Source organism: Eucalyptus grandis, chromosome 1, assembly GCF_016545825.1.
Source record: "Eucalyptus grandis isolate ANBG69807.140 chromosome 1, ASM1654582v1, whole genome shotgun sequence".
NCBI classification, from domain to species: Eukaryota; Viridiplantae; Streptophyta; class Magnoliopsida; order Myrtales; family Myrtaceae; genus Eucalyptus; species Eucalyptus grandis.
Genome location: NC_052612.1, coordinates 32,129,319 through 32,151,682, shown reverse-complemented (window position 1 = coordinate 32,151,682; position 22,364 = coordinate 32,129,319). Strand labels below are relative to the sequence as shown.

Here is a 22,364-nt window from a genome sequence, read left to right as displayed (position 1 = left end):
ATGAGTATTTGATTATGTGGGCATGTCATTAGTTTTAGAAATATTCCTTTTATGAAAACTATAAAAAAAAAAATTATGTTGCATCTAAGATAGATTGCAACCACCTATGCTTTCTAAATTAAAATTGCATATTTTAGGAACCATGTAGTAATTTAATAAATTACCTACTTCAGATTAGTATTTAATATAATTTTTTTCTATTTTAAGTTAGGTCATCGTACACTTTAAGTAGTTTCCTATTTTAGCTTTAAAAGAAAATTACAATTTACACGCATATCTCATATAGAATTAGTTAGATAATACCCATGCCATAATATTCATGTCAACATATCCATGTCATATATTACATGTCATTTAGTACCACATGCTTTTTGGTCATGCAAATTAATAATTGCATCTCATGCAGTGAATTAATAGGTCATCATTCCTAGATAAACGTAACTTAGGTCATGTTTAGGTAACCTAGAATTTAGTCTTTCATTTCTTTAAGAAAAGAAAATACAAAATTTCTCACAAAGTCTAAATAGTTGGATTAATTAATTCATGTCATTAGAGTTGCATATAGGTCGCATCTAAGTTAATTAACATAGCGTACAAGTTATTTAGATTTCATGTTAGTTTATCATCTCATGTTAATTTAGAACTCGAATAGACATAGCATTTAATGCTTATTTAGAAAAAAAAAAAACTAAAAGAATTAATGGCATTAACCTAGGTCATGCATACATCACATCATTGAATTGTTTCGTGCACCAAGGTCTTTTTTTATCTGCTGCCTAAGCAATTTAATTACTACTTTAATTATAGATTTTTAAATTCTTGTCTACACACCAACATGATCACTCATCACAATTAGTGGTTTTAGATTAAAATTGGCCAAGACTCATTGTAAAAGATTTTTGAAATAAAAAGAACAGGTAGCGAAAGGATATGAGATTTATCTAGCGTAATCAATTCCCCATTTCTATGATATATGGGATTCATTGAAATGAAATATTCTCACACATTTTACTTGAATTTTTAATCAACTCATACTAGATTAGTGGTAACTCTTAGTTGAATTAATTTGCTTGTTAAATTGATTACATGAAAACTCTAAAGTTGTGAATGATATGGGTTTGGGGGACTCCAAATTAAATGTTTGCTGAGTAATTGATTAGTTTTCCTTTGGTGATTCACTTTTGTGAAATTCATGACAAGCTGGACCTACTTTCATTTATAAGCTTAAACTTATGAGTTCTTGACTGAGTAAGATATATTACTTGTTTCACATTATATCGCATCCCCGACATAGGACTCCTTTCGCCTAATACTCTCGTGCATGCACCTTAACAAGTCTCTCCTTGACATGTAAACCTCATGTGTTAGGTCCGCTCTCCTTTAATCACAGTACCCTTACCGCACCAACCGTTATTATTGACTCGATTCTTCACTTTTTTGCACCAACCGTTATCTTTGACTCGATTCTTCACTTTTTTTGCAGTCAAGGGGCACTCATATCATAAGTGCAGGGTTTGACTTCGACCCTCTTGTAGAAGGGCACAACAAAAGTTTCGAAGAGTGAGAAGAGTTAAAGATAAGGCCAAAACAAAAGTTAAGATTACAATAATCACAATTCAAGTAATCGATAAATTTGAACTATTCAATTCTAAGAAATTACCTAAATTTGTAAATCGTGATTGGCAATGAGGTTCACAGCAACCGGAAAAGGGCGTTCACCGACAATGGCAAAGGCAACAAGAACTTGTAGGTGCCTTGAGGTATTACAGGATAACGTCGTTGAAGCCTAGCAGCTCCTTGGAAGACTCGGTGATGCTATAATTGTAGAAAATTATCCACATAAACAACTAATTAATCAAGAACCATCATATTCATATATGATTGTAAAACACCAAAATCAATATGTATAATGCAATTAAAACGTACATGTTTGAGCCATTCCTTCACTTGAAGAAAAATAGATCAATCTATTTATAATTAGAGATTTATTAGAATGCCAGATCTTCATCTATATGACATATTTCAATATAGCCACTTTTAATGGCATTAAGCGACTAATAGGCATAACCTATCATTTTATAGGCTAGAAAGGGAACCTAGTAAACTCTAATTAATAGTGTGTTAACTAGGCCCCTCCTATTACGAGTTTCAGTTAAACATAATTACCTACACTTTGCTATTTAACTGGGCCCGTTATTAATAGATGTCAAAATTCAATTCAATAAGATCACTTAAGAGTTTAACATATATTGGAATATCCATTAACTCGATTATTGAAAATAGTAAATCAATTAATTATTGTAAACTCATATTATAGAAAATTTTCAACATTCTCCCACTTGGGCTACATTAATTAACTTATTTTTATTTTGAAAAAAGATTTTATATTGAAAACGACATTCTCAAGTTAATAACTGAAAATTTGTTTTATGTGGCCACAACTTTAAAAATAATATTCCAATAATGGCATTTCAAAACCAATCAAATCCTATATAATCTCAGTATAGGACTATGGGGATCAATATGTTAAGAAAATACCGCAACACATGACATTCCATAATCACATATAACAAGCATTATATTTTCGTAGATCATGGGCCTAATAGTGTAGTAAAAAATAGTGTCAACATATGATCAAAATATACACTATTTCTTATCGGTCCTCAATGTAATTTCTCAACCACCTGAAACTGCATAAGTGTAATTTCTAAACAACATGAAATTGCCTCGGTGCGATTTCTAAACTATATAAAATTGCATAATTATGTCATAATTCAACATGAGATCTCATAATTAGTGACATCCGGTCGTCTTTAAATTAAAATTTTGTTTAAAGATACTGTTTTATACTTTCATTTCTCAGTCAACAAGAGAAAGTATAATAATAGAATCGACAACAATTATAATTAAAAATAAATACTTTAATAGACACCATGAAAGTATTATCAATTTGCATATAACTATAATATCCAAAAATACAAATTATATAACTCCCACTAACAAAAGAGATCAAATGAATCTAAAACACCCATATTCTTTACATGTTATTTAAACAAAATGGGTCGTAAATCTTTTGTTAGAGGATCAACCAATATAGACTCAATTCTAATATTCTCGATCACAGTATCTCCCATTTTGATCAAGTCTTTAACAATATAATATTTGATCTCCATGTATTTGGACGCATTACTGATCTTGTCATTTTAGAATAAAACACAGCTGTAATGTTGTCACAGTAGATCACAATAAGTTTGGCAATAGAGTCCACAACTCACAATTTGTGATTAAATTTCTGAGCCAAACAGCTTGAATTGATGTGCCGTAATATGTTACAAACTCATATATTGTAGAGTTCGTAACCAAGGTTTTTTTTTGTACTCTTCCAAGAAATAGCACCTCTAACCATCATTAAAATATATCCATAAGTCGATTTTTTGTCACCCGAACAACTAGCAAGATCAACATCTGAATATCCAATCACCTTTAAGTCCTCTATTATGCTATACATGAGCTTGAAATCTTTTGTTCATTATAGATATCTCATCACCTTTTTAACTGCAACACAATTTTCATGACCCGGATTTGATAGTCTCCCAATTGTATTCACATCAAAAGCAATATCAGGTCTGGTACATACTTGTACATACATAAGACTACCAATTACACTAGCATATGGAATATTCTTCATTCTTTTTCAACATTATTTTTGGGGCATTGTTTTATGTTCAATTTATCTCCTTTCACAACAGAAGCTTCACTTAACTTATAGGTTTGCATATTGATTTTTTTTTTCAAAACACAATCAATATAATTTTTCTGAGATAACCCTAAAACCTTCTTAGATCTGTCACAATGAATCTCAATATCTAGAACAAAAGAGGCTTCCCCAAGGTTTTTCATATCAAACTTTGTAGATAGAAAAATTTGTGTGTCATTCAATAGATCAACATCTTTACTAGTAAGTAAATTGGCATATACATAAAGTACTAAGAAAATATATTTACTCACACTTACTTTCATGTAGATGCATTGATCAAACTTATTTTCTTCAAAACCAAATGATCTCACAACCTTGTGAAATTTCAAGTACCACTAATATTATGCTTGTTTAAGACCATAGATAAACCTCTGAATTTTGCACACCATATGTTCATTTCTGGTTTCTTTAAACCCTTAAGGTTGTTGCATATATACTTTTTCATCCAGATCTCCCTTTAGAAAAGCTATCTTGACATCTATTTAGTGAAACTCTAAGTCAAAATGAGCCACCAATGTCATGATTATCCGAAATGAGTCTTTAGTAGACAACAGAGAAAAGATTTGTGTATAATCAATGCATTCTCTCTGTGTGTACCCCTTTGCGACTTATCTTGCCTTTAATTTCTCTATGTTGCCTTTATTGTCTTTCTTGGTTTTGAATACTCATTTGCAACCAATTGATTTATACCTATTAGGTAAATCAACAAGTTCTCATACTTGATTATTTGACATAGAAATCATCTCGTCCTTCATCGCTCCTAACCAGCCATCTACTTGATCACTATTAAGAGCTTCTTTGAAGGTCGCCAGATCAATTATATGTCCAATGTCAAAATCAGCTTCTCTAAGATAGACATGATAATCATTTAGAGGCATTGGTCTTCTTTGTCATTGTGATCTTCACACATGCATTTCTGGAGTCATATCATTCGTCTGAGGAATTTCATTTGTAATAAGAAGATCTACTGTCATATCTCTAGTGTATGCTTCTTGCTGAATTTCCACTCTGTAAGTCTATCGCATAGAATCATCATTCAAAATGGACAATGAAAAAGAAACCGTTTTGTTTGGTTCTTTCCTTTTAAAAAATTGAGAAGAACTCTCTTCAGCAACATCTAATTCTAAGAATATGGCAGTTTGGGATTCAACGATTTTAGTGCCTCGAGTAGGACAATAGAACCTATACCATTTGGAATGGTTAGGGCATCCAATCAAGTAACATCTAGTAGTCTTAGGTTCAGTCTTCTTCTAAGAATGATCATAAATTTTCACCTCTGCAGGACACCCCCAAACTCGAAAGTGATTCAAGCTTGGTTTCCTCCTCGTCCACAATTCAAAAGGTGTTTTCGACACTGGTTTACTTGGTACACAGTTCAATATATAAGTTGTTGTTTTAATTGCATCATCCTATAAGTATTCAAGCAAATTAGGAACTACCAATCATACTTCGTTTCATCTCCATAAGTGTGCAATTGCGTCGTTCAGTTACACCATTTTGTTCAAGACTATAATGCATTGTATACTAAGCAACAATACCACAATCCTGCAAATATTTAGCAAACGGTCCCATTTGTTGTCCAGTCTCGGTATATCATGTCATTTGTTGTTCAAAACACTTTATGTCAAGAGCATCAATATTCTCCTTAATTAGATAAACATAACAATAATGGGAGACATCATCAATGAATATGATGAAGTACTTATTTCTACACAAGGTGGTTGAGTATGGCCCACTAATATCCGTATGAATTATCTCCAATTGATTTTGACTGGGAGTAACGCCTTTCTTCCTTGTTTTAGTCAATTTTCCCCTCACACAATCAATACAAGTCTCAATATCATCTGAATTAAGAGAATGAAGAATATCAGCCTTGATGAATCGCTTTACCCTTTCTTTAGAGATATTCCCTAAACACTTATGCTATAGCAATGAAGATCTTTCTTTGATTAAGGATCTTTTAGCAACATTATTCTCGACATTGAAAGAGCAATATGGTCTATTGGGAGATAAGGATAATCGATATAATCCATTAGATAGAACACAATTCCCAATAATTTTGGAATCATAACTCAAATCCACTCTTTTATTTACAAAATAAAGATAATATCGGCTTTGTCAAGTGAAGAAAGAGATATCAAGTTTCTCCTAAAACCAAGAACATGAAAGACATTATTTAAAATAAGCTGAAAACCATAATCTAAATTCAAAACAACTGTGCCTATGCGCTCCACATCAACTCCGATATCATTTCCAACTTGAAGCTTTGACTCCCTTAGACTTGGATTTCTTAGATTTGTGAGACCCTTGGTGACTTTCTTTTCTTGTTTTTAGCCAAATTTTGAACTTGAAGCAATTGGCTCTCCTATGACCTTACTTCTTGCAATGAAAACACTTGAAACCCTTATCTCAATTTCTCCCAAGATTTCCATTTTTCTTGAAGTCTTGGCCTTTTTTTGGACCATGAGCATTTGACCCTTTCGGTTTCTATTTTCCTCTATAGAACTCAACTTGGCATTGGCAATTAAGTGCGCAGACTCATACTTCTCATTCTTTAACTTCTCATCCTTAGTCACACATTTGGTAATTAAGGCATTAACGCTCCATGTCTCATTCTGAGCACTATAAACATTCTTAATCTGGCTAAATTCAGCTGGCAAAACATTTAAGGCATGATGCACAATATAAGCTTTAGAAAAGACAATGTTATGGGCCTTAAGTTTGGACTAAATATGGATCATCTTCAGTATAAATTTTCTAACACCCATAGCAACATCATATCTCATATTCGTTAACTCACTCAGCAAGTTCCCAGCTTCAACCTTATTTGAAATTGTATATCTTTCTCCCACTACTTCAAGGAACTGTCTCACATTCATATCTTCTGACAAATCACTAATGAGATGCTTAACAATTGACCTCTTCATAGCAATGAGGCTTAGTCGGTTAGATTTTTCCCATCTAGCATAATGAGCCTTTTGATCTGCAATACTTTGATAATTAGGCTTGGAAGGTTCATCCTCACGTAAAGCTAAGTCTATATCCACAATTCCTAGAGCAAACTCTATATTTTGCTTCAATCTCTTGAAATTTGATTCAATTAACATTTCAACCGTAGTATTGTTGTTGTTTATAGCAAAGGTAACTGTTTGTCACACATAATGCAATAAAATCTATTATGAGCAATAAGCAATTTAACAAAAATAATTAGTACATTATAAACACCCATTTGGGTAGAGTGTATAATGCACAATTATTTTCATTTTTCATAGCATGAAGTTTGTAAAGTGGCAACAAGGATAATTACATATAATTGTCAAGGATTCATCCCCTTTGGGTAAAAAAATCCTTTAAATTATACATCTCCTTGATATGAATATATAAAGACGATAAGGAGAATTACAAATAATCATCAAGAGCTTATTCATTTTGTGCAAACACGACCTTTAAATTATACATCTCCATTATCACAACATAAAGGGAAATTACATATAACTCTAAAAATTTATCCATTTTAGGAAGATAAAAAAAATTTAAGTCTTACATCCCCATCAATCCTCTCTATCATATCAATATAGAGGGAAATTACATATAATTTGAAAAAAAAAATTATCCCCTTTGGGTAGATAAATATTTTTCATCTCCATCTTGTAAGGGAATTAATTTTCATGCAATTTTTCAAATTGATATACACAATAACCCCCTATTGGCGAGTAATTGTATATACTAATTTTTATAACTCCAAAAAATTTATTAATAATGTTCCATTTAATCAATGCTCAAAATTCATCTAACAATATGAAACAATTTATGACATGTGCTTCCCAAGATCATATTACATTTATAAAACAACAATTTTTTCCATAATTTTTTTATTTTTTTATTATTCTATTTATTTTATTTAAATATATCGGACCCTCCCATGGGGCCTAAGCCTTCACCTAGCCCACGTTAATCAACTCTTTCTTGGAATGGGCAGGCCATCAAAAAATCACACGAGATCTAGCCCAATGAATTTGAGCCCACGTCGCCCAAGCTTTCACACGGGCCCCATGGCCCAACTCTCAGCTTGGAACGGACGGGCCATATGATAGTTGTGTTAGGCCCGGCTTGTAAAATCTGAGCCCGTGTTCCACTCGTCCTCGCTTAGAAAGGTTTTGGGCTCACGGCCATGAACTAGGAATAAAATGAAAATTGAGCTTACGCCCATATATTGGGCTAGCTCAGCTGGAGGTCTTCTTCAACCTCCAACCGGATCTAGAAATTCTACAAAACCAGGTTGCACGATCCAGTTTTGACCCGAACCTCAAAAAACACTTATTAAGGTTGATTTTGATGAAATTTTTCCATGAGTCTTGCTTTTACCATAAATATAAATTCACTAGAGTGAATTAAATGAAGAACAAACAAGAAAATCATCAATATTCAAACTTCAAAATTTCATATCTAACACCCATGGCAGCACTTTGATTTTTTCAAATTTAAGCCCAAAAAACTCACCTTAATGCAACCAAAAGATGCTAAAACATATATATGACAATACCCATGCAACTTTTACAACGAACATCAATTAATTGTGAGTAATTTAAAAATTATAGAACTTTTTCAAGGTATAAACCGTAAAATTTCAGATTCAAAATTCTCACTCAATTCTCAACAAAACTATACAAATTATATATGGTTAGAAAGATCTCGACATGTAGAACAAAAACCCTAAGGTTTCAAGATCAATTGATCAAAAATCCACGTGAAAAAATAACAACAATATGCGGTTTAAAGGAAAAAATTTTGAATTTGTTCATAAAAAGAAATAATTTTGGGTTCTACAATCATATATGACTTGCTATGATACTACATGTAGAAAATTATCCACATAAACAACTAATCAATTAAGAACAATCAAATCCATATATGACTGTGAAACACTAAAATCGATATGCACAGCGAAATCAAAACGTATGTATTTGAGCCATTCCTTCACTTGAAAAAAAAGAAGATCAACCTATTTATAATCAGAGATCTATTTGAATGCCAAACTTCCTCTATATGACATATTTCAATAGAGCAGCATTTAATGGAATTAAGCGATTGATAGGCATATTCTACCATTTTATAGGCTAGAGAGGAGACCTAATAAACCATAATTAATAGTATGTCAATTAGGCCCTTCCCATTATGGGCTTTAATTAAATATAATTGTCTACACTTTGCTGCTCAACTAGGCCCGTTATTAATAGATGTGAAAACCTAATTCAATAAGATCACTTAAAAGTTTAACATATATTGGAATATCTATTAACCCAATTATCTAAAATAGTAAATCAATTAATTAATGTAAACCCATATTATAGGAAATTTCCAACAGCAATAACCAACGGTTTTAAGCAGCAGCTCACAAAGACCCTAGGAGAACTTGTAGGAAATTATAAACACAACAAAGGTGTAAAAGTTGGGCTGCTTCATCGGAATTGCAGGAGTCAATGGGTGAGTGGGGTGGCTAGCATTGTTGGATTGGGAGCAAGGCCTGATAGCAAGGGAAGCTCTATTGCTATTGGTGATCCAAACGTTGTAATTCATAGCAAGTTTGGTCATCGGGAGATTATTACGAGTCTGAATGGTAACGTTTTTGTTTCTCCAATTTTCTTTTCTTTTGTTTCTCGGAACAAAAAAAAAAATAACAGAAATTCATTTGGTAAAATTTTTGTTCCCGAGAATAGATTTAGAACAAAAATAAGAAACAAAAAAAGTAGTTTCTTATTTCCGAGAACAATTTTTAAAAATAAGCCAATTTTTTCTTTTCTTTTTTTCTTTTGTTTGTCTTGCTTGCTGTAGCCTTGGGTTGTCGCCTGCCAATCGCCGGCCACCACCAACCGATCGCGGCCACCGTCGACCGATCACCGTCGCCGTCTGATCGTTGTCATTGCTGCCCATAGCCCACTGGCCACCCCCGACTGCCAGCCACCGCCACAGGACCGCTAACCACCGTCGTTGTGGCTACTAGACAGCCATCGTGACCACTGACCACCATCGCAACCGCCAACCGTCGCCGCCCATCGCCCGTTGCCGCTGCTTGTCGCCCGTCGCTATCGGTTGCCAACCGTTGCCGCCGACTGCTGCAGGACCACCGGTCACCAACCGTTGCTTCCGATCGCCGCCGGCCAATCGCTGCCCATAGCCCACCGAACGTTGCCTCCTGCGGCTGGTCGACAATGGCGGTCGGCGGCCGGCGGTCCTGCGATGGCAACCAACGGTGACAAGCGGCGGATAGCGGCAATGTGCGACGGGCGGCGGTCGATGGTCTGTGAACAAGAATAAAAAACCAATAAATGCAAAAAAGCGTACCAAACGCATTTCTATTTTTTTTTCTATTTCAAGAATAGAAATTTTGTAAAATTACCAAACACCTTATTTTACTCAGAAATTATTCCTGAAATATAAATAGAAAAGACCTATTTCTAAAAAGAAACTATTTCCGGCCAAAAAGCTTTACCATGCGCACCATACATGTCTTTGTGGTGTTGGTTGATTTGACAGAGGCGGCAACCACAACAGTAGGAGATTGAAAACTCTCTAGCATTAGGTGTGGACTGGCCAAGACTATGTTAAAAGGTGATCCATTTTTGGAAAATCCTAAAACAAGTAGCCTACGCGTGCTTATGAATGAAGTATACTTAATGGAGAAGGAAAAGTGGCGGCAACAACTGTCCAAGTCGACAATAAACAAGAGCTAGGGAACATCTAGCTATAACATGCAAAAGAACAGCTTGCAAGCTGAAATTTTAAAAGTTAAATTTGTATTGTTTTCTATCTAGGTCGGTTGAGAAAGAGGTGGTGTTCCTACGCCTATAGATAGGACCTGTTGGACGTGTACTCTAGCTAGTAGAAAAAACTAGAAAGTCTTCTTCCTTTGTAATACCAACTAGTCTTTCTTTTTTCCACCCATATTCCCTCGCCATAGCAGTCCACTCATATACACATCATTGCTGATTCATAGCCATATTTCACACGCACACGAACTTGCACACATACGCTTATGCAAAAATGCAATAGTGGTATCAAAGCTAGATGCACCCATGTTTGTAACTGAGCTAGGCGTAAGGGATAGTGGAGCGAGAGCTAGTCATACTTGGATGGTTTTGGGCATTTGTCTTCACCATCCTCAACTAAAAAGGCTTGAGCCCAAGCAAAAGCCAAGAGAACCAGAGCTAGAGCTAGAGCTAGAACCAAAGTCGAAGCCAGAGCCAGAGCCTACGAGAGCTAAAGCCATAGCCATAGCTAAAAACTACAACTAAGAGCATTTTGATGGCCCAAGACATATAGGATATCGTTAAAGAAAAGACATGCACATTCAAAGACAGGTGCAAGTGTTCTAACAAAATGATGCAAGCTATCATGGAAGAACTAAACATATCGACATAAAATATCACTTCATTTGTGAAGTACAAAACAACGAGAAGATCAAGGTAAATTATTGTAAGACCAAAGACCAAATTGCAAACATATTCACTAAAGCACTACCAACAGCAAAATTTGAGACATTGAGAAGTATACTCGGAGTATCATAAAAATTGATCAATGAGGAGTGTTAAAAGGTGATCTATTTTTTGAAAATCCTAAAACAATGTAGCCTACGCCCACTTAGGAATGAAGTATACTTAATGGAGAAGGAAAAGTGGCGGCAACAACTGTCCAAGTCGGCAACAAGCTGGAGCTACAACAAGCAGGCGCTAGGGAATGTCCAATTGTAACCTGCAAAAGAATAGCTTGCAAGCTGAAATTTTAAAAGTTAGACATGTCTTTTTTTAATCTAAGTCGGTCGAGAAAGAGGTGGTGTTCCTACGCCTATAAATAGGACTCGTTGGACGTGTACTCTAGCATAAAAAACTAGAAAGTCTCATTCCCTTGTAATACCATCATAACAGAAGTCTTTCTTTTTTCACCCCCATATTCCCTTGCCGTAGCAGTCCACTCATATACACATCATTGCTGGTTCCAAGCCATGTTACACACACTTGCACACATACACTTCTGCAAAAATCCAACAAACTACTTGGTTTCGCCTATAAGCTTACCGGCGCGATGATGACTGGACTCGCTCGTCGATGTCGGACTAGGGGTGCGGCTGGTTGTCTCGCTGGCTGGTGTTGAGGAAAACGTTGGCACTGACGCACGAGGGCAAGGAGATCGCTGGACACCGGGCTAAACCCACCGACGCTAGTATGCTTGATGACGTGCCCAAGTTGATGGAGGCAAGAGCTCACTCTTGAGGGTGTTGTTCTCTTTATACTTGGACTCTTCTTTTTTTTTGTTATTCTCAAAGTCAAATTGTGTCTTAAATTTGTTTTTTACCAAAAAAAAAAAAATTGTGTCTTAAATTTGAGCTGAAACTCATACGATTTTGAGTTGTTCAAGTTTTGATGTTTTTTTCTATGAATAGTTATCTTGAATTATAGTAAATATATACAAATCCAAGATTCGGCAAAAGAATTCCGGTAATGTGATGATCTTCCATCCAAATTTGACCATGATCAGCAAGAGTTGGACTTTATTTTGTTAGACTTGCCGAATAAAAGGAAGGGAGCACACATATTTTGTAATTAAATATTCGATGGGACCCAACTTCTTTTTCTCCTTTTTATAAGTGTCCTACTCTAACTCTCCATTTATTCTCAAATTGTTATCATATCCCTTTACTTAAGGGTAAGAGTCAAACCCTACACCTAATATCAAACGTCACTACAAAGTGGCCTCCCCTTCCCATATAAAAGTGATGGCCATTATGGCAACCCTAATTATTTGAACCAATCTTCTTTAAGTAGGTCAAATTTTGGTGGATTAAAAAAGGACACCTTTGATTTTTTGGTTCTTGAGCCGCCGGTGGGTTATCGTGGAATAAACGGCCGCACGGGAGATTCTCAAGGAGCCCCGTTAAGAGAAGAAAACACAGGGAACCAGTGATCTTTGGTTTCGGCCATACGAGAACTTTTGTTTAGGACACCTGGAGGGCCAAAACTTGACATAGATAGACACTTAAGTGCAAAAAGTTAGGAAAATGACACTTAAGTGCCAAAATCAGAGCGGAATGAATCATTTAAGTGCTAACAACGAGAAAATCCGATCAAAATACTAACATTGCGATTTTCCGATGAAGTAATTGCAAAATGGCATCATTTTGCATGCTAACGTGGCTAGATAAATGTGAAAGCAACATCGTTTTGTTGCTGACGTGGTAAAAAAAATATAAAAACTAATTAAATTAAATTTAAAACTAAATTTATTTAAAACATTTAAAAATACAAATATAAATACAAAAATTATTTTTAAAAAAAAAAGCCAAGAGAGGAAGAAGGTGGCTAAGGGTTGAGCCCTCGCCATCGTTGCCGGCCCTTCTGGTGGCGACAATGGGGAGGCAACGATAGCAAGGTTTCAGCCCTTAGCTGCCTTCTTCCTCCCTTGGCTTTTTAATTTAATTATTTTTTATAATTTAATTTAATTAATTTTTATATTAAAATTCAAATCCAAGCTAAAACGACATCATTTTTGTGGTTCCTTGCTAAGTTAGTTTCCAGCGAATCACGTAAGTGAGAAAAATAATAAAAAATTGCCACGTAAAATTTTTGACAAGATTCGCTGGAAATGACACTCAAGTGTCCAATTTTTGGCACTTAAGTATCACTTGGTGCTAAGTTTTGGCATTTGGGGTATACTTCATAACTCTAATGAATTATCTACTACTAACTTTTCTGTATATATAAATATAAACAATCAGTATCAAATCAAATAAATCTCTTATATCTTTTTTTTTATCTGAAAATTTCACATTAATTTAAATTGTAAGATCCTAGCTAGCTTCTTTGTCAATTATACGACACTCTTTAACGTATTGTATGTGTGGGAAAAACGATCCTTCTCCTAGTGGAGGCGTGGATCTTCTTTACCTGGGGTTCTCTTTACTGGGCAATCACAATCAAAGACCTCAACTATAGAAGAAAGTCCACGATTGTCTTGCCGAATTGCTTCTTTTTCTGGTTCTTATACAAAAAATTATTGTTTCTTTTTTTACCTTCCGTCGTATAGGTAGCTCCACAATGTTCACCAAATCTCGTAATTTCAGTTACCGGGTACTGAAAGTTCTGATAAAATTGAATATCATATATGTTGATGTCCAATTTACACAACACTTCATCCTAAACACCCTCATCCAGAGAAATTGCTAATTCTACTTTCCTGAAGTTTCAAGGGACTTGGAAAGTTGAACTCAAGCACATTTTGCATGCTAGATCACCCATTTAATTGATAACCGTGCTCCTGCTATCATCCATGGCTGCCTTTTCTCAATGCAAAGTAGTGTTTACACATAAATTTTCACTAAGTACGTATAATAAAAATTACATAGAAAATGAGGGACCAATTTGGTCATAACAAAAATGATTTTTGCATCACTTAGGTCTTAGTTTTTATTTGCATCCATTGTGTTTTATTTCATATTTTATTTTCCCTTTATAGATAAATTAATTATATTAATTAAAAAAAAAAAAAAGAGGTCCCACGGGGCCTTTCTTCTTTTCTTTTTCCACCACGTGGGCCCAAGGCCCAACATTTTATTCTTCTTTGGCCCGGCCCCCTCCTTCCTTCTTCTTTTTCTTCTTCCTTCCTTCCTTCCTCCTCCCCCCTCCGCCTCTGCAACTCGCCCGACGAAGACGACGCGCGCGAGGAAGGCCGGTGATGGATGGGACATCTCGCAGGCGCCATCAATGCCGCCGAGCTAGGGAGCAGAGCAGGGCTAGGCCAGCCTCGGAGTGGACGGCTGAGGGCGCGCCGGTTCGGCCGAGAGGAGGCCCGGTCGGTGCGCCAAGGACCGGCGGCCGAAGCCTCCGTCGACCGGCCTCCGCGGCCTATAAATAGGGCGTTCGCGAGCCTAGTTGAAGACACACGCAGAGGCAGTGAGCTCATAGGACTTCCCCGGAGAGACATCAGGGGAGGCCCGAGAGCGAGATCCGAACTGGGAGAGAGAAAAAAAGCCCTGAGGGAGAGATCTAAAGAGGCAGCGATTCGAGTTGGCGGCTGCAAACCGGGTCGGATATGGAGCTCCATTCGGGTAGGGTTTCTGGCTGGTGGCGCATGGGCCGGTTGAACTTGGGCTGGGCATTTTCTTAAGAGTGAGCCCAGTTTTATTTAAAATGGGCCTAGTTCTCTTTTTAAAAAAAGGGAAGCCCTGGGCTGCGCCCATGCCTCAAGCCCATCCGGGCCGATAAGTGACAATCCGGGTCAGTCCCAATCCGGGAATCCGACCCAGGTCCTTTTAAAAATACTATTATTTTAATATGAAAATAGAAAAATAAAAAAAATAGTTTTTATTTTTCAAAAAATCAGAAAATCCAAAAATAATTTACATTTTGTCTTATTCCAATTACGGCCTCATGGTGCATGAGTTTTTATTTCCTTAATTTGGTAAGGAATTGAATACTAGAATTCGTCTATTTCCTTAATCCGGTAAGGAATTAAATCCTAAAATTCATGATTGATATAAAATACTGCATAAATGTTTTACTTGATGTTTTTTTTCGTCACTCCTACGCTATTCCTACACTACACTCATTCTCGGACTTTCGCCCGCTTTGCGTAGGGCGTGAAACCACTCTTCTTGAAACTTACGCATCTCCATTCCATCCCCCCCCGAGGTGAGAATTTGAACCCCTCACCTTCCCTTCCATGTTGGAAGAGTGGCCACTAGGGCGAATCTCAGTGGTTGTTTTACTTGACGTTTACACAAGATAAGATAACGAAAGGGCATTAATGATTAACTAGTGTAATCAATTCTTCAATTCTAATTTCTCTAATTGCACAGGAGTAAAGTATTTTTTTAGATATTTCACTTGGATTTTTAATCAACTCATCTCAAATCGATTAATGATGACTCCTATTTGAAATTAGCTTGGATGTTAAAAATTCGAACCATAAGTCATAAATTGATGGGCTTGGAGAGTCCTTGCTAAGCCTAATTCTTAGCAAGCCATTAGCCTCCACCCGCACTCGCACGTAAATATGCCATAAGGGAGGTCGCGAGACATGGTAATTCTTAAATTAATTTGCAATATTAATAATTTTATTCAAAAGTCAAGATTAACTCCTAACCTTCTATGTAGTGAATGACTAAATAGACTATCAAAATTTAGGAGCCAATAAGAAAATATTTGTTTGAGATTATACAACAGTATATATACCTTTAAAATTAGTATTCTTTTTCAAAAATCATTTTATGGTATAACCTCCATATGTTGCAGTAAAACCTTTCAAATGCTTCGTTGACATTATTGGGAAACTTGTATTGTTGAGTTTCTAATTTCATTTTTAATGTATTCATTTTTTCTCATTCAGAATTCTCTAGATAGGAATCGTACTAGATTTAGCTCTCTTGTTTTATTTTCCTGGCATAAATAAAACCAAAGCACCTAACTCACTCAAATTAAATTAATGCATTGTGGTGGATATACGAAAGAAAAATCCTTAACCCCAAATATCATGCCCTTCAATTTGCAGCAAGTTTCTTGCATTTTGTTAGCACGAGATAGGACACAAGAAGTAATACAAGTGAAACGGGGAAAGTATATTATAAGTGCCAAAAATTGTGTACAGTGCTTACTTTTGTGTCAAAAGTTTTCGTTGAATCACTTAAATGCCAAATCAGAGAAAAGATGATCACTTTGGTGCTACCAGCGAGAGATTTTGGTCAAATTAATTACGTGGCTTTTATATTTAAAAAAAAAAAGTTGCGGTAGCTTTTAAACAACGTCGTTTTCCATCCTCCTTAAGAAAACGACATTGTTTTGCTGACATACATGGATAGCCTCACAAAAATGACGGGATAAGAACGCTTCAAGTGCCAAAAGTTGCCATAAAGGGACACTTAAGTGCCAAAAGTTACGAAGGTAAACTTAAATGTCACATTCGAAGAAAAACAGATCACTTAAGTGCCACTCAGTGAAGTCCGGCCAAAAGGCTAACGTGGCATTTTTCCGACGAATTTTCCGGCAAGAAACCCAAAACGACGCCGTTTTGCATCTTGACGTCGCAAATAATGCAAAAACGGCGTCGTTTTGGGTTGACATGGTAAAAAAAAAAAAAAATTAAATAAATTTAATTTAAATTAAATTTAGTTAAAATATTTAAAAATAATAATTTTAATAGTTAAAATATTAAAAAAATAATAAATTTAAAATTACATTTAGTTAAAATATTAAAAAATAATAATTTTAAAATTAGATTTAGTTAAAATATTAAAAAATAATAATTTTAAAAATAAAAAAAATTTTAAAAATTTTAAAATTAGATTTATTTAAAATAATTTAAAAATAATAATTTAAAAATTAAATTTAGTTAAAATATTAAAAAATAATAATTTTAAAAATAAAATAATTAAAATAATTAAAATAATAATTTTAAAATTAGATTTAGTTAAAATATTTAAAAAATTAAATTTTAAAATTAAATTTAATTAAAATATTAAAAAATAATAATTTAAAATTTAAAAAATTTAGAAAAGGGGGGGCGGTGGCTGAGGCTGCCCTCAGCCACCGCCCCTTTTTTGTTAATTTATAAATTTTTGATAATCTTTTTAAATTTTATTTACATTTTTAATTTTAAAATAATTATTTTTTAATATTTTAACTAAATTTAATTGTAAAATTATTTTTTAATATTTTAACTAAATCTAATTTTAAAATTATTATTTTTTAATTTTTTTTAAATATTTATTTTTAATTTTTTTAAAATATTTATTTTTTAATTTTTTTTTAAAATTTTAAATTTTAAAATTATTATTTTTTAATATTTTAACTAAATTTAATTTTAAAATTATTAATTTTAATATTTTAACCATTAAAATTATTTGTTTTTAATATTTTAACTAAATCTAATTTTAAATTTAATTTATTTAATTTTTATATTATTTTTTATCACATGAGCTCAAAATGACGCCTTTGTTTTGCATTATTTGGCCATGTCAGCGTGCAAAACGGCGTCGTTTTGGGTTCGGTTCGCCGGAAAAATGCTATTTCAGCATTTTAGTCGGATTTTGGCCGGATTGGCACTCAAGTGATCCATTTAGCTCCGATTTTGGCACTTAAGTGTACTTTTCGTAACTCTTGGACTTAAGTGTCTCTTTGTGCCAACTTTTGGCATTCCAGGGTCCTTGTCCCAAAAAATAACGTTGTATAGCTCATATGGGGATTGAAATTAGGGTTTCTTCATTGTTCGCCTGCCATTGCTCAACCATCGTCATTCACTCGCCGTTGCTTGGCCACCATCATTCACCCACTGTTGCTCAGCCACCATCACTCGACCACCATCGTAGTTGCTCGACTAGGTGAGTGAGGAGAGGCTGAGGTTGTTACTCAAGCAAGAAGTGGCAGGAAGAATAGGAGGCGAGGGCGGAGGAGGAGGAGGAAGAAGGGGGGTTGAAGGTGCCATTGCTAGTGCCGGGGGGTTGAAGGTGCCATTGCCAGTGCCGTTGCCGGTGCCACCGCTAGTGATGTTCTTTGGGGAAGAATTTGGGGAAGAATATGAGGAGGAGGCCCATGCCCTCTCCTCTCTCTCTCTCTCTCTCTCTCTCTCTCTCTCTCTCTCTCTCTCTCTCTCTCTCTCAATTTGGGGATTTAGGATTCTTACTTAGGGGAAAGACACCAAACAGTGTCATTTTGTTGTTGGATGCTGACAATACTCTCCGATGAGCAACGTTAGCTTCAAAAATTAATAAAAAGTGTCACGTCGGATTTCCGATCAATTAAATCATTGTTGGCACTGAAATGATCGTTTTTCAAATTTGTTGGCACTTAAATAATCTAAAATAAACTTTTGGCACTAAAGTGAGTGCCACACACAACTCTTGGCAGTTCTAGTGTACTTACCCCCAAGTGAGACAGCCACACCTTCTTCAAACCATTAGAAACACACTTGTGACATTTATATATCAACTTCATCATAAACGTCCACATAAATGTAATGTGTTCACTCTGAGATTTTTGCGATTTATCTACGCAATTTTCTTTAGCAAAATGATGATGTTGACGATTGCAGTCTTTTCCTTGGACATGACATCGATGAGTCGAGCCCTATATCTCTTGAAGACCTCATCTATGATCTCTTCACCAAAGTGCTCAACGAGTAAGGGTTCAACTGCAGCTCTCATGCACTTGGCCATATTGTATCCCCCATCCTCCGACACAACATTAGGGTCGAAATTGGTTTCAAGGACACTCCAATTCACTTCGGCCACCTCCAACCAATCGATTGAGAATGACCCTTGCTTTTGGACTTCCCCTCGTACTTCCTTTGGTGAGGGTGTGTACATAGGGACGTTGAAGGAGTCCACTTTGTCTTCTTCTATGAGTCCCTGCTTCAATGCTAGGCACAATTTTAGATTTTGCAACCAAAAATAAGAAACAATTGTAAAATCATGAGTTGTTAGTATAATATCTTTGTAATAGTCATAGTTACATGTTTAGGTAATGGGGAATGTGTCTATTGCATACTGCTCTTATATGTGATTCCTCTCATGTAAGTGTCAATTTCACTAAAATTGGGTCTAAATCATACTAAAGAGGGAATGAGTGTGTAATCCAAACACCTGATAAATTTATCTCTTTACTCTAACTTTCCCGAGTACGAGAAAGCGCATAGATTTTGTATGATTTCCAAATTGCATTATTGCTTTGGTTCAAAGTATTTATGTGAAAATTCTAGCTAGAGTTTCACAAGAAAATCTTTTAGGTTATCTAGCAAAAACATTTGAAACTTTAGAATCAGCAATAATATACCTTATTCCTAGAGGAATAACGAAACTCAATGGGTACTACGGTACAATATTACAGTTTTCCATAGAAGCAATTAAAAAAAAAAATCAACCTTGATTTTTCCTAATGTGCACGCGACCATTCAAGTACTCTAGAAATTATTTTTTTGGTACCTCGGAGACCATCTCATTGAGAGCAATAGCCAAGAGCTCCCAAACGTAGCAACACTCTTTATTTGAAGGATCGTCACTTCTTCGACCCAAGAAGGTCAATAGCATACGCCCTCCCACAACCAACTCTTGCCCACGACACTCCAAGAACGTTGAGAAGTCCCTCTGGAATTGCTCATAGTATGCCCTAAGCACCCTTGGAGGGCTCGATCTCACCATATATATGTTGCCTTTGTTTCCCTCTAGGCCTCGTGGGACCTGACAAAAAAAAAAAAAAACAGAGTAGGTGAGACAGGGAGGGAGGGAGGGAGGGAGGGAAGAGAGGGAGGAGGGAGGGAGAGAAGAGAGAGAGAGAGAGAGAGAGTTTGCTTCCCATCAAGTTAACAAATATAAATGTGGATCAAAAAATTACCTGAGACAGCCAATGGAGGCTGGATGAAGAATGAATCAAGTGTAAGCTCTCCCGAGGGAACAGTCTCCCATAGAACGAACCAGGAACGCCATTGAAGAAGCACGACAATGTTGCCCACGCTCTGTTCTTGCTCTTCATTTGCTCACTCAACTTCTCTTGGAATCTCGGCAAGAAGCTGCTGAAGATGGTGTTGAAGTCGTTCCCCGGGAGATCGTTCAAGAAAACTTGGATCTCCGGCAGCTCTTGCTTGGTCGCCTTGCAGAGATTGCTCATGATGTTGATGATCTCGGACATGGCAAAGAGAGTGTTGGGGCCAGTGGAACAGCCCAAGTCTGCAATGGCGAGGCTCGCCGGGACGGTGGCGGCAGCCGTAGAGAAGAGAGCTGTGACGGCTGCCTCCATTATGGGCTTTGTCATCAATAGCAACTTCCTCTATCGTTAAAAAAATAAAAATAAATAAAAATAAAAAAAATAAAGGGGGAAAGCATTGACTCAATATCAAGAAAAAAGGCTTCTGTCTTCAGTTATATCTATACAGAGAAATAAACCATACATGTTATATTTTGCTTATATTGATGAATATATCCAATGATGTATTCTTGATTGAATATGCGAATGGTTCATATATAATGAGCAAGTAATGCAAATTCCATGCATTTTCTATGTTAATCCAATGCGAATATCACAGGATTGTGTTTCTTTGAGATTGCAATGATCATGCAAGATCTAATACTTTATTATACATTCTTCTTAAGATAATCTTGTTGATTAATAGTATATATACGAATTGGGGTCAAAATTTGAATGCTTGAAAGACAAGTTACATTGTCTTGAAAGGCATGGTAAAATATCGTCTTTTGCATATAGAATTAAAAATCTTGGTAAACAAAAAGAACCCTAGTTTGATATTAAACGAAAAAAATCAAATTGTGGTACATAATCACAAAGGAGCGTGTAATCAATCTTTTAATGCAAACGAATTCAAGATGATATGTGCCCACAACAGGACAATGAGAGATGTACCTGAAGCAATGAGTTGTTAGCATAACTCGATTCTCCCATTCCTCCATTCATGTGCAGTACATGCATGACTTCCATCTCTCTCTCTCTCTCTCTCTGTTCTCTCTCTCTCTCTAGTTGGCTTGCATTTGAATTGGTTTGAGGCGCTTCTTATAGACAGTTTTGGGGCACGTTGTCTCGATTTTCCACGTTGAATGTAACTCAAGTCCAATTCGAGTGTGGAACACGCGTGGCCTTGAGTTTGCACGGAGTGGTCCTCATATATTGATTGCCATGTATGTAGTTGAACTTAAAAGGAGGGTATTTATCTTCAAGAGTGCAATGAACGAGTGCCACTAGCTGAAAAATTCAAATAATAGAAACAATTATTGATGCATTGAAAACGTGCATTCTATGAGAAAATTTTAGAATGCTCTCTTAACGAGTGTTTTAATGGGCAAGAGAAGGATATTCCATACCTCTGGTTGCTGTACAAAATGAAACAAAGTTACCACCAAGATGGTTGGTCTAGTAGTAAAGGGGTCACTTGTCTTTAAGGAGATCATGAGTTTGATTTATGTCGTGAGTGAACTTTTGAATGGCTCGTGTTGTGTTATCTAACTTAGGCATAATTTGTGTAGAGAGACTTTCTAAACTACTAGTGTCTTGATAGGGATCAAATTTGAATTCGAAGCAATGGATACTTTGTAATCTAATAATTACCGTTCGTTCTCTTGTTGTGACAGATTCACTAATCTTAAATCTTCATATCATAAGTAATGTGAAGTAGTTATGACTTAAATTGAACATTTCTTAGAGAAAGTGTGACCCTTACAGTAACCTAGAAGGGAATGCTAGCTGTAGTTGCCCTTCCACTATCCTTTTTCTAATCAGACATACGCTAGCAAAGTTATAATAAGAGCTTTGTTGGAATAATAGTCTTTGAGTTACTGTGAGAAAAACAATTTATTGTAAGTCACAAATTTTTAAATGAATGGGTCCCATAAAAATTTATAATTATTTGTTATTTGGTTTTTTTGTAATCTAGAATAAACTATTATTCTAATAATAGATTAAAAACTATCACATAATCATTTCTCTTATAATCACTTTAGGATAATAGTAATGAAGGGAAATTAATTTGCGTTTAAATTTCTTTGTTGACGTAATACTTCGTCTTAGATTCATTACCTAGGGCCTCTGAAGTCAAGTGATATCCCACACCCACACAAATC

At 35.5% G+C, this 22,364-nt stretch overlaps 1 protein-coding gene across 1 annotated transcript; it reads right to left on the bottom strand.

The window, feature by feature from the left end:
* Positions 1-18,697: 18,697 nt before the first annotated feature.
* LOC104414704 (salicylate carboxymethyltransferase) lies at positions 18,698-21,261 on the bottom strand. Its single transcript, XM_010025867.3, has 4 exons — positions 21,154-21,261; positions 20,131-20,562; positions 19,722-19,976; positions 18,698-19,148 (listed from the first exon to the last, which is right to left on the bottom strand). Exons 1-4 carry the CDS (start codon positions 21,226-21,228, stop codon positions 18,789-18,791), a joined length of 1,122 nt encoding a protein of 373 aa, XP_010024169.2. The 5' UTR covers positions 21,229-21,261; the 3' UTR covers positions 18,698-18,788.
* Positions 21,262-22,364: the final 1,103 nt, after the last annotated feature.

Excerpts from the sequence above, each read along its gene's own strand:
- LOC104414704 (XM_010025867.3), bottom strand. The coding sequence starts at position 21,228 with ATGGAAGTCATGCATGTACTGCACATGAATGGAGGAATGGGAGAATCG. Across the intron at positions 19,977-20,130 it reads GCCTCCATTGGCTGTCTCAG|GTCCCACGAGGCCTAGAGGG; the intron begins GTAATTTTTTGA and ends TTTTTTTGTCAG. Across the intron at positions 19,149-19,721 it reads TCAATGAGATGGTCTCCGAG|GGACTCATAGAAGAAGACAA; the intron begins GTACCAAAAAAA and ends GCATTGAAGCAG.